The sequence below is a fragment of the Chiloscyllium plagiosum genome, unplaced genomic scaffold (assembly GCF_037043375.1).
Source record: "Chiloscyllium plagiosum isolate Xiang-an unplaced genomic scaffold, Cpla_swu_hap1 HiC_scaffold_3, whole genome shotgun sequence".
NCBI lineage: Eukaryota > Metazoa > Chordata > Chondrichthyes > Orectolobiformes > Hemiscylliidae > Chiloscyllium > Chiloscyllium plagiosum.
The window spans coordinates 7810362-7824062 of NW_028270141.1; the positions used below are offsets into that span (position 1 = coordinate 7810362).

Below are 13701 nucleotides of genomic sequence, written 5' to 3' on the forward strand. Positions count from 1 at the left end.
CAGGCAGCATCCAAGGAGCAGGAGAATCGACGTTTCGGGCATGAGCCCTTCTTCAGGGCTTCCTGAAGAAGGGCTCATGCCCGAAACGTCGATTCTCCTGCTCCTTGGACGCTGCCTGACCTGCTGCGCCTATCTAGACCTTAACTCAAATTTTCCATGCCAGCAGCTGATTTTGAAACTTTAAAAAGCTCCAAATATAGACAACAGCTTGAATAGCTGGACCACAATGACAACTTTGCCTTGCTGAGGTAATCTCAAAGTCACTCTTATACAAACCTTCATGAATCCTCCAGAGTACAATTACTATAAAGCCTAGAAACAAACTGGTGTTTTGTTGGACCATAGTTGTCACTTTATTTTGGAAAGTAAATCTAGCAATTTAGCAATCTTCACAAAATTTACAAATACCAAAATAAGGCACTTACTTGAAGTCCTTGCAGTCTGCATCTATTCCATTCTGCAAAACTAGCCCATTAGCTTTGGAAATATCATCATCTCCTTGTTTCAGATCTCTATTTTTATCTTCCTCGAATGGTGATGATTTCCCTTTCTGATCAGCCTTCTCATTCTCATCAGTCTCAGTGTCTCCCGCACCCTAATGAAACAAAGCCACTAAGGCAGATATACTATACAAATAAACTATTCAGTATCCTCAATATCAATGCACCAATATTTCTATTAACTGCATTATTCTATATACAAGTTTCTAATATATTTAAAAGTGCCTAATAGAAACGCCTGTATCAAGTCTTTGTATTTAATCTCAAAAACTTGGAGTATAACATATAACTAGTAAATGAACTATACAGATCAGCATAGACCAGGTTCAATCCTCAGTCTATGCTGGTTTAGATTTCAGCTGAGAACAATAACAGGTACACTTATAATGGCCTCTATCAACTTTGCTTAAAGCTAGGTAGAGTACCTCTTCACAATCAAACCACTCTTCCAGAAAATCTGCATGGAAATACTGAGAATCAGTACCATTCTCATTTTGTTTCATTTGATGCTACCTTTATACTTTCATATCTACTTACCATATCTTTCCTCGCTATCTTGGAAAAGGATCACTTTTGAAATGTTTTAATGGTCTTCACAAGTTACCCATTCCTTTACTTTAGAAGTGCCTTGTCTTTGCCAACTGTCCATGGTGGTGCAAGCAGCATATCATCATGAAGAGAGGACTGGTTAATTAATTGAAGAGTTGGGATTAGGGAAGCATTTTCAGGATGGCAACCAAAACTAATGTCACGCCATGGGAATTAGTGCTGGGACCAGAATTATTTCATATGGAGAAAGTAAATTTATTATCAAGCTTGTGGAGAATGTATTAGGTGGGAAGGCAAGAAGGCTACAGAAGGATATAGAGAGGCTAATCAAGTGGGCATAATCTTGGCAGCTGGATTGTAATGCTTAAAAATGTGAGGTTATGCACTTTGGCAAGAAGAATTGAAGAAATGAATATTATTTAAGTAGGGAAACACCACAGAAAGCTCCAGCACATAGGGAATTGAGGCTCTGTTGCTTTAATCATAAAAAGGTTCAGCAGATAATAAAAATGGCAATTTCAAAGGGAATTGAGCATAAAATTTGGAAGGTCTTGCTAAAACTATACCATAAGAACACAGATTAACCCATTCAGCCCATCAAGTCTGTTCCACCATTCAATCACAGCTAACAAGATTTACAACCCTATTCTCCCACTTTCGCCCCGCAACTCTTGATCCCCTTGATACTCAAGAACCTACCTATCTCAGTCTTGAATATATTCAATGACCTGGCCTCCACAGCCTTCTGTGGGAATGATTTTCACCATTCCCTGGCTGAAGAAGTTCCTCCTTACTCCATTCTAAAAGGTGTTCCTTTCATTCTAAGGCTGTGCCTTCGGGTCCTAGTCTCTCCTACCAATGGAAACATCTTCCCAGATCTACTCTATCCAGGCCATTCAGTATTCTGTATGTTTCAATTAGATTCCCCTCATCCTTCTAAACTCAGAGTATAAATTCCGAGTCCTCAAACATTCCTTTTCATTCTTAGGATCATCCTTGGAAACCTCTTTCGAAGACACTCCAGGGCAAATAATCCTGAGATAATGGGCCCAAAATTGAGCACAATACTCCAAATGCAAGATACAAGTTGGACATTTCCTGGAATACCGTGCAGTTTTGGTCCCCTTACAGAAAGAATAATACACTGGCACTGAAAGCAGTGCACAAAAAGTTCACTAGGTTGATCCTGGCAGCGTAGAGATTTATTATGAGGAAAGGTTGAGTAAGTTGAACATTGAATGAGAGGAGACCATAGAGTCATAGAGATGTACAACAGAGAAACAGACCCTTCGGTCCAATTCGTCCATGCCAACCAAATATCCCAACCCAATCTCCTCCCACTTGCTAGCACCTGGCCCATATCCCTCCAAACCATTTCGAATCATATACCCATCCAGATGCATTTTAAATGTTGCAATTGTACTAGCCTCCACCACTTCCTCTGGTAACTCATTCCATACACGTACCACACTATGCATGAACATATAAGATTCTTAGCAGGTGCTCCCTTGTGGGGGAGTGTGGAAGAGGGTTATAATCTTAGAGAAAGGAGTTGCTCATTTAAGACAGAAATGAGGAAGAATTTCTTCTCTCAAAGTTTGGTGATTTCATCAAATTCTTTATACAGAGGGCCGTCAGGACAGGGTTGTTAAGTATAGTCAAACCTCAGTAGACAGATTTCTATTAAGGGAATTGGGATTATGGGAACTGATAGGAGAATGGAGTTGAATGGTATCAAATCAGCCACAGTTATTGAATGGTACAGTGGGACTCAACGGGCTGAATGCTCCTATGGCGTTTGGTCATTAATTCTTGCTTTTGCTCCCCCAGTTTTTCGTTTATGGTGTTTTATGCAAGCCTTTTGTGCTTTGTCTTTTATTTTGTACATAGGTTTCTTTCACGTTTTTCATTCATGTTGAATATTGATCTAAGTGTGCAAACATCTGGTCTACAAAAATTGTATTACTCAGTTATTCCAAAGTGCTTTACAGCAAGAAGGAAAAGGAAAAAAAAATGAAAGCTGCAGTGGAGACAGAGGGAGGGAGGGAGGGAGGGAGGGAGAGAAAACCTGTTCACTATTTTCCAAAATGTCTCATTTCTGAATACATACACACGGCTGTGCCAATGATGCACATTATGGAATGATTCATTGAAACATATCGTCAGTCACGTGGTTCTAAGTGAACTGAGATTCCATCAGTAACTTATTATTCTGTCCCTCAGACAAATAGCCATTCTCCACATATGATCCGATACAGTTGAAGGGGGAGGATTATGCTTGACCAGAAACTACATTTTCAGCTAGGTAATGATTAGTAGAAGAAACAAGGTGGATTTCCTGCTGCCTTATATTGATGTGGCGCTAACTGCATTATCCCAGTTCCTTCTCACCTTTGAAGAACAACCAATCACCAAAGGAGTCAAATTCTGATCTTGAAATCAATAAGAAACTGGTGGCAGAAAGCAGTACACTGATGCTTTTAGATTCACATTTATGCTGCCAGTCTCCTAAACAGAGAGCTTCAAACTAGTAAAATGTACTTTTGATGCTGAATTAGGAAGTTCGTCATGTATACAGCAGACCACACTTTGAATATATTTCCAGTTAAAGGACTAACCCAAAACATATTCACTGAATGCACTCTTTCCAACTAGTATTCTTTACACCACCTTTAGTTATTTTTAAAATGCTACATTTAAGGTACCAAAAGCTAAATTTTTTACTCTCTCAGTACTTGATCCTTGCAGGTTGCCTATATGGTGAGTTGCTATGTGACAATACAATAAAATGATATAGGGAACACCATTATCAGCAGCTCCATTTATACACCAGACTCAGCAGAAATGAATATTCTGAGGCTAGCATACTTTTTTCCACTCGCATTTATTGCCAGTAAAATACTGTCTATTTTTAAGAGTTTTGGAGTTCCAATGAAAGCCTGAAACATCTAAAGAATTATTTTGAGAATTAAAATCAAAATGTAAATCCACAAAAATCCTGAAGCTACAGGAGGCAATTTTTAATAATGTACTCCTTGAGATCACTCAAGAACACTTATTTACATTTTTCTCCTATATAACAGAAAACATATTGCGCATTATGTCTCTGTTTTAGAGTTATTCTCTTCGTATCTAGGTTTCCTCCCAGGATTCTTATATTTCATAAGAACAGAGTAGCTGTTCTGAACTAGTTGATAAATATCCAAATATGGCAGGATACTTTGCTCACTGATTATCCAATCATCTTTGGAAAGTATTGGGAATTAGAGTTAAAAACAAGAATGAGCCATCAAATTCATATACAACTTTTACAGTAAAACTTGCAACTAATATCCTTTCTTTCATTGTCACTCTGCAGCAGGGAACAGTTACGGTGTACAGCCTATGGCAGGACTTATGTGCAGAGCTTTTCACTTGGAGAGGCTGTTGTGCTGCAGCCATGACATGATTCTGGAAGACCAGGGTATTTTCCTAGTCTTAATGCTAGCCACTTGGCCATACTATGAACACACCACTATTAATGCAGTGTTTTTACATTAGTAAAACTTACCAAACGTGCTTTACTTATGTCAAGGAATGATATCAAACAATCGAAACTGAGCCACATGAGCAGATATTTGAGCCAGGGACCTACATTTGGGCAAAGGAATAAGTTTTAAGGATTGTGGTTAAAGGAAAGAGGTAGAGAGGTGTAGAGAGTTAGGGATGGAATTCCAGAACCCACGTCCTTCCAGATGAAGGCAAGGTTGCCAGTGGTGGAGTTAGCAAAATTGGAGATATCAGTTATGGTCATTTAGCTTTTTTTTGCTTTCAGTAAAGCTTTCTATTCATAACAAACCTATCCAAAGTACACAGCAGAATGATTCACAGTCTCATCAAGTGCAGAAAAGAAATTAAATAAGTATTACTGGCCCTCTCTCATTCAAGAGCAAGCTAAATTTACATTATGGTTTTAATATAGAATCCAAAACCTCGGCACAGACAGTTAAATAGTTAGATACCAAATTGGAGGAGGACAAATTAGTACAGGTATCTGAAAGTTTCTTGAGTTAAGTTGTTTGGAAGCAAGTAAAACATTTCGAGGAGATCAACAAATAAAACGTACAGCATCACAGGAATAAATGCAGATGGAATCTGGGGACACAAACTATAAGGAATGCAATGCGTTTGAAGCCAATCAGGAGAGAACAGAGTCATACTCAAAAGGCAATGATGTTAGCTGGAGGTAGGCCATGCCATGATGAGATCAAGGTATATTGAGGTCAAATGGCCACTACGACTAAATGAGTAGAGCTGATGCTGTAAAAGTGTAGCCAAGTCAAAAGTGAACAAATAGCGTGGAGTGAAACCAACAGAAGCAGCAATTATAGATGCGATTAACCTTTAGAACACTTTAGCCAAGCAGGAAGATACGGTCAAAGTCAGTGATTGTAAAAAGACAGTGATGGGGCTTTGCAAATTGCCAAGAGTGGCACGAAGAGTAGCCACGGGCATCTTTAAAGGTGTAGGAGTATTAATTGATTGAAAGTAGAAGGTATAAGTGGAAAAATGAAAAGGTAGCAAGTCGAGCATGAAGAAAAGGAGCCTGAGAAAGAGGATGCAAAGTAATGGATTTAATATAGGATGGCAACCAAAATATACACATGAATGGACAGGATGAATGCACAGCTGTCAAAAATCAAAGCTTTTCAAAGTTTTGCATGGCGCCTAAGCAGTTAAGTACGCAAATAATTGAGAGTACAAAAGGGGAGGAACAAGTATGTCATACTCAATTGCAAACACTTCCATTATACATCAACAGCTCATAGCCAAATTTAATGCCAAGTTCATTTTACTTCGCACTTCCCATGCATGAAAAATCAATTCATTTACAAGCAATGAACCATATCAACATTACTGAGACTTTGATTGTTCGTCCGCTAGACTTTGGCATGGCTTCTCTTGCACATGACCAAAAAAGGTTTACTTTAAATACAATTGATACATTGCTTATTTTAAAAAAAATTGATTTCTATTTACGCTGCTTTTAATCAAAGCTAGATGGTAGCAGAAATATGATAAATGTTAGACAACTAAAAAATACTAATGAGGTGCAATTATGAATTTTTTTAATTTTCTAAGACCAGAACAGGAGTACTGCATGCTGTTTTGAGCCCTACACTATAAGAGTGGTAAACACATGCAATGCTAATCCACTGGTATGCTATCTGATATAAGGAAAAATTGACGATCATCCTTTAGATCAGAGATGAAAGTGTGATTTGATAGAGCTTGAAGTTATGAAAGGATGTGATGAACAGATAGCAAACAGAAACTGTTTTCTTTTTAAACTCGGAGAACTGAGAGACTGTTAGTGATGAAAGCATAAGTCAACATTTAAGGCTAGATTATACCGATGACTGAAATTAAATCAAATAGGAGAAGGCACAAGCACTTAAGACAACTGTTTAGCTGAAGGATAAATAATTGCACAGACTGGTCAGAGAAAAATCACTGTTACCACATTACTTCTACATAACATCCAGAGAAAAAGGTGAAGCTGCCCTTGTCTAATGTTTATCTAGTGTGTTAGAATAATTTGATTCGGAAGAACAGCAGATCTCCTTTGGTGAGTCTCCTTTGGTGAGTCTCATTCTTCACTAATATCTGGATGGGTTCTACCTATTGATTCAGAGTGTAGCTACACAATCAATATTTCCAATACCATGAGGATTCACTGTTTGTACAAATAGTGGCTGAGCTGAAGGTGGGGAAGACAGTGAAGGTAGGACTGTAGTCAATTTGAGATACATTAGGAAATTAAATTACAGTGAAGCTGCTGAGGTACAGAGAGCCAATGTGAGTTAGTAAACAGGCCTCTGTGTAGGACAGTACATATGGTTCAAATGTGACACACTTTGAAAAGGATGGAAACTTATAAAGAGATCTCTGTTTTAATAGTGGAAGACTGAGGTTAGCAATACCGTGGAAATAACTCAAGGTAAAATAAGACAAATTTGAAAATAAATTAGCTCAGACCATGACAACAACTGCAGGCATATAAGAATTAGTGGCTAAGCAGAAATTGAGAGTTGGGGATTAAATGATAATTTCAGTTTTAGCTGATCTGAAGAAATTATGGCTCGTTCAACACTGGGTGACAGCAATCAACTAACTGAGGAAGATGCTCAGACTTGAGATGCCATCAGTGTAAAACTGATCCCAAACCTAGAAATGATACTATCCAAAAGAGCAACAGATTAAGTGAAACGATAGGGAGTAGATGGCTGAGAGACCCTAGCAGAGAAAATGCAAATCAAGGAGAATGTTTTAGATAGCTAAGAATAGCAACATCAAATAAAATTCTACTAAGCTGAATGACAGAGAAGAAAATCAAGGAAGTGATACTCAATCACGCTGAATGCTGCAATGAGGTCAAGGCAGAAAATGGTGGCTAAAGCACACTATACATACAAGCACTTGTGTATTTATTTACAGATTTACAATGGACAATCACCAGTATATTTTGGATATCTGCATGTAAAACTTAGCATATTAACAATACAAGGAAGCTTATTTCCCCAAATGTCTTAGAAATTATAAGCTGCAGCTCATAAGTGAAGAAAAGCTATTGTTCAAAATGACAGATCAAGTTTAGTGAAGTTTGACAATCAGACCATTAAAATTTATGTCACAATATGCAAAATTTCACACAAACCAAAATAATTACAGTTACTTACAAATGGCCCTTTCCTAAAACGAGAGTCCAGTTTATCTCCAGGTGAAGATCTCAACACATACTCCACCATGCTTACTCCGAGGCCACCACTTTCTGAACGGGGAGAAAGAACAGCGCTGACTTCATTGCTTCCATGAAAACCTTGACCAGGTCTTCTCTGTACCATGATAGGCTGTGACACAGTGTGGTCTGGGAAGCAGAATAAATTGACATATTCTATCAAATTTTGAACTAATGTTCGATGGTAAAAAATAATAGAAATTAATTAATGGATTTATTTATACAGCAATCCACCAACATTTATAAAACATTGATACAGATCTTGAGTCCAAGAGGAACTGATAAAAGATTTGAGCAGATTGTTAATGTGAACAAACAGCACAAAAATAGTATATGGCAAAAATGGAGGTTTTCTTGCTTACAGTAGTAGAAATTAGGAACAAAATGGATCGAGGTATAAATCTGCATCATGAGGAATACATAACCATAAAACGTGGGGGTGGCACGGTGGCTAGCACTGCAGCCTCACAGCACCAGGGTCCGAGGTTCAATTCCAGCCTTGGGTGACCGTGTGTAGAGTTTGCACATATTCCCCGTGCCTGGGTGGGGTTCCTCCCACAGTCCAAAGATGTGGCCATGCTAAATTGCCCAGGGTGCATTAGGTTGCATTAGTGTTAGGTGCATTAGTCAGAGAGAGATGGATTTGGGTGGGTTACTCTTCCCTGCAGATTTCAAGTGGGAGAAGCAAAAGCAGCAATCATAATTAATGTTGGAACCAATTGTATTGAAAGTGATGAGTTCTGAAAAAGGTGCTTCAATACTTAGATGATGTATTAAAGAGCTGAATGTCCAGAACTCAAAGTCAATATTGAGACAACTTCCTGTAAATCAGATCACACAATAAGCTTGTTTTATTGGCTGTATAAAACTGGGTCTTTGAAGCTCTGTAAAATTTCCATCATCTGCTGCACTGTATTTTAAATGTTTGGTATGTAACAATCTGGTGAAATTGAGATCATGTGCATGATTTAGAAATTACAATTGAGAGAAAAAGCAGATAGGGTGAATAGCCAAGGTCTTTTCCCAGGGGTAGGGGAATCCAAAACTAGGCGGCATAGGTTTAAGGTGAGGGGGGCAAGATTTAAAAGAGACTTAAGGGACAATTTTTTCACATGAAGTGTGGGGATTGTATGGAATGAGCTGCCAGAGGTGGAGGAGGCTGGGACAATTACAATATTTAAGAGGTATCTGAATGGTACATGAATATAGAACATAGAAGAATACAGCGCAGTACAGGCCCTTTGGCCCTCGTTGTTGCGCCGATCCAAACCCACCTAACCTACACTAGCCCACTATCCTCCATATGCCTATCCAATGCCCGCTTAAATGCCCATAAAGAGGGAGAGTCAACCACTGCTACAGGCAGGGCATTCCATGAACTCACGACTCGCTGAGTAAAGAACCTACCCCTAACATCTGTCCAATACCTACCACCCCTTAATTTAAAGCTATGCCCCGTCGTAATAGCTGACTCCATACGTGGAAAAAGGTTCTCACGGTCAACCCTATCTAAACCCCTAATCATCTTGTAAATAGAACAAAGAAAATTTACAGCCCAGGAACAGGCCTTTTGGCCCTCCAAGCTTGAGCCAATCCAAATCCACTGTCTAAACCTATCGCCGAATTCATAAACATCTGCATCCCTCTGCTCCCCACCTACTCATGCATCTGTCCACATGCACCTTAAATGAATCTACTATGCCTGCCTCTACTACCTCTACTGGCAACATGTTCCAAGCACTTACCACCCTCTGTGTAAAATACTTGCTGCGTACATCCCCCTTAAACATTTCTCCTCTCACCTTGAACGTGTCACCTCTCATTATTGAATCCCTCACCCTGGGAAAAAGCTTATCGCTATTTACCTGGTCTATACCCTTCATGACTTTGTAGACCTCAATCTCCTTTTTTCTAATGAAAACAATCCTAACCTACACAAACTCTTCATAGCTAGCACCTTCCATACCAGGCAACATCCTCTGAAACCTTCTCTGCACCTCCTCCAAAGTGTCCACATAGGAAGGGTTTAGAGCAAAATAGGCCAAATGTTTGCAAATGGGACGAGATTAATTTAGGATAACTGACTGGCCTGAATAAGTTGGACTGAAGGACCTGTTTCTGTGTTGTGCATCTCGATGACTAACTGTTGATCAATTCGCATCCAGCTGATAAGAGCTCTATGTTTTGCAAATTGATTATTACTTTATAAGAGGAAGTATGTTCATAATTTTTAAGCACTATCATCATAAAGGTAAAGACAAAATGGTCAGGAAACCAATGTGGTTTGTCTTCACAAAGGTTATTCTGTAACAACTGTATAGATAACAATAATTACACATTTGAAACGTAAGCAATAATCGTTACACCAACTTGACTAGTTTTATCATAAAGCATAGAATATAATCCAGATAGAATTACACTTTTTAAAAATGCTTTTGCATATTTACCAAGAAATAAGAATTCAGTTTTAATGAAACTAAGCAACATTTTCCCTAAATTGTAAACACATAGACACTAAGAAAATGTATCCAAACTACTGAGACCAGCTTTTGCCTTCAGGTTTTGTTTTACAGTTATTGAATTTGGCAAAAACATAAACATTTATTTTTACAAGAAAAAATGTTAGATTGACACTTACGAGTTCCTCCCCATGCAGTGTCTCTCCATTCATCTCCAAGGAATATCCCTTTTTGGCCTTCCTTTGCTGGATCATCAGACTCCCAGAATTTCTTAGCAGGTAAAAGCTAAGAAGGAAAAAAAACAAGTTAACAACCACCACATTAAATTGGTGAATATAGAGAAACATTTTATATAGGAGGAGCTTGGTAAGCACGTGTTTGTTAAAAAATATCTAAAACTTCATTTGGTGTTGATGTCACTATTCATACAGATGTGTTGCTATAAAATGATATCAAGGCTGCAGGACATGTTTAACTGGGACTGCTTTTGCACTCCGCTATCATGGTTCAAAGCAGGTAATTCTAATTATTTCCTCAGAGGTTTAGTTTCAATTTTCAAAGCTATGAAATAGGGAACAAAGCAGTAAGCTACAAAGTGGCAAGATGAACATTTTTAACAAAATGGTAATGCTATCATATGCTTATTTATGTTTCAAGTCTCCACAGGATAGTCATCTCCTTTAGCTGACAAATATTCTCCCAGGTGTCAATTCATCTAGAGCTGAGCACTGAGAAGTAGGAAAGGCAAAATGTAACCGATAACTACTGCGTTTCTAACAAATTTACAGTACTTTTGGGGTGGTGGTAGCAGTGACGGGGGTAATCTGGGCCCAGAAATTTTTTTGAGTCCCATACAGCTACTGGAAGTTCAATGGAATATCACTGCAGACTTGATAAGCAAAACCTGTACTCGTATTCACGATGCCCAAGCGTGCATGTTTTAAATTGTTCACGTTTGTCGAGAAGATAAATAACAGAGGCCTGAATCTTTTCGGGAAATTAGCTGCTTGGGTATAGCGAAATGCGTAACAGAAGCAAACAACAATTGCAGCAAGGCCCAACTCAATGTTCTGAGCAACTCAATCTTTTATGCTTTTCGCAAGCAGCACGACGACATTCTCACCAAGCAGCAGAGTTGCCATGTGACAGTAATTATTACTTGTTAAATGACTTGTTAACACCCAAAGTTCATCTCACGAATATTTAGCTTTTTATCTTAACAAACAAGCTTGATGTCATGAAAATTGACAAGGAAACCAATAAAAGCATCTAGCAAATTAAGCTGACAGCTTGCTCCGTGTGATCTTCACGTTGGAAACCGGCACTGGCATTAGATGCACCAGCTATATGCACCCCACATCCACAGACATTGATATCTAACATGAGGCAGCCTCTAGGAACTCTCATGGCACATCTTAACAGTTCCCATTCATACTTCAGTGCTGCACTGCGAACCATGGACACTTTACATTCAGGGCAATGCACTCAGGTCAGGGATTGGACCAGGCCACACCTGCAGGTTCTTTGCTCAGTGTCATAGCACACGCACACACACACACTCCAGCTGGATGCTCTGAGCATCTCTACCTGAAAATGTATTGCCTTTTTGCACTTTGTTTCCTCAGCCAAGGATACCAGGCTCATATTATTGCTAATTTGGAGGCGCCGGTGTTGGATCGGGGTGTACAAAGTTAAAAATCACACAACACCAGGCTGTAGTCCAACAGGTGTATTTGGAAGCACTAGCTTTCGAAGCGTCGCTCCTTCATCTTTTAACACCTGACAACCACCTGATCCATACATGTACCACCCTCTGCATGAAAACGTTGCCCCTAAGGTATCTTTTATATCTTTCCCCTCTTACCATAAACATTTGCCCTCTAGTTCTGGAACTCCCCGACCCCAGGGAAAAGACTTTTCTATTTATCCGATCCATGCCCCTCATAATTTTGTACACCTCTATAAGGTCACCCGTCAGCCTTTGAAGCTCCAGGCTTCCCTATAGCTCAAGTCCTCCAACTTTGGCAACATCCTTGTAAATCTTTTCTGAACCCTTTTAAGTTTCACAGCATCTTTCCGATATGAAGGAGACCAGAATTGCACGCAATATCCCAACAGTGGCCGAACCAATGTCCTGTACAGCCACAACATGACCTCCCTACTCCTGTACTCAATACTCTGACTAATAAAGGAAAGCATACCAAACCGCCTTCTTCACTATCCTATCTACCTGCAACTCCACTTTCAAGGAGCTATGAACCTCCACTCCAGGGTCTCTTTGTTCAGCAACACTCCCTAGGACCTTACCATTAAGTGTGTAAGTCCTGCTAAGATTTGCTTTCCCAAAATGCAGCGCCTCACATTTATCTAAATTAAACACCATCTACCACTCCTCAGCACACTGGCCAATCTGGTCAAGATTCTGTTGGTATCTGAGGTAACCTTCTTCACTGTCCACTACACCTCCATTTTTGGTGTCATCTGCAAACTTACTAACTGTACCTCTTATGTTTGCATCAAAATCATTTATATAAATGACAAAAACTGGAGGACCCAGCACCAATCCTTGAGGCACTCCACTGGTCACAGGCCTCCAGTCTGAAAAACAACCCTCCACCACAACCCTCTGTCGTCTATCTTTGAGCCAGTTCTGTATCCAAATGGCTGGTTCTCCCTGTATTCCATGAGATCTAACCTTGCTAATCAGTCTCCCATGGGGAACCTTGTTGAACGTCTTACTGAAGTCCATACAGATTACATCTACTGCTCTCCCCTCATCAATCCTCTTTGTTACTTCGTCAAAAAACTCAATCAAGTTTGAAAGACATGATTGCCCATGCACAAAGCCATACTGACTATCCCTAATCAGTCTTTGCTTTTCCAAATACATGTATATCCTGTCCCTCAGGATTCCCTCCAACAACTTGCCCATCACTGACGTCAGGCTCACTGGTCTATAGTTCCCTGGCTTTTCCTTACCACCTTTCTTGAACAGTGGCACCATGTTCGCCAACCTCCAGTCTTCCAGTACCTCACCTGTGACTATTGATGCTACAAATATCTCAGCAAGAGGCCCTGCAATCACTTCCTTAGCTTCCCACAGAGTACTAGGGTGCACCTGATCAGGTCCTGGGGATTTATCCACCTTTACCTGTTTCAAGGCGTCCAGCACTTCCTCCTCTGTAATATGGACATTTTGCAAGATGTCACCATCTATTTCCCTACATTCTATTTCTTCCATGTCCTTTTCCACAGTAAATACTGATGCAAAATACTCATTTAGTATCCCCCCCATTTTCTGCGGCTCCACACAAAGGCCACCTTGTTGATCTTTGAGGGGCCCTATCCTCTCCCTAGTTATCCTTTTGTCCTTAATGTATTTGTAAAAACCCTTTGGACTCTCCTTAACTCTATT

The 13701-nt window shown here is 39.6% G+C and overlaps 1 protein-coding gene across 8 annotated transcripts in view; it reads right to left on the bottom strand.

Moving 5' to 3' along the window:
• The window catches only part of LOC122540667 (pumilio homolog 2-like), a 111772-nt gene that overhangs the window by 55340 nt on the left and 42731 nt on the right, over positions 1–13701 (bottom strand). For 6 of the 8 annotated variants that reach the window (XM_087977299.1, XM_087977296.1, XM_043676758.2 and 3 more), the window contains 3 exons: positions 10466–10571; positions 7769–7956; positions 426–595 (listed from right to left, as the gene is read on the bottom strand). In XM_087977299.1, the coding sequence (XP_087833425.1) occupies positions 426–595; positions 7769–7956; positions 10466–10571 (464 nt within the window). The remainder of the gene's footprint in view (positions 1–425; positions 596–7768; positions 7957–10465; positions 10572–13701) is intronic. The other 2 variants (XM_087977306.1, XM_043676783.2) reach the window with 1 other exon arrangement.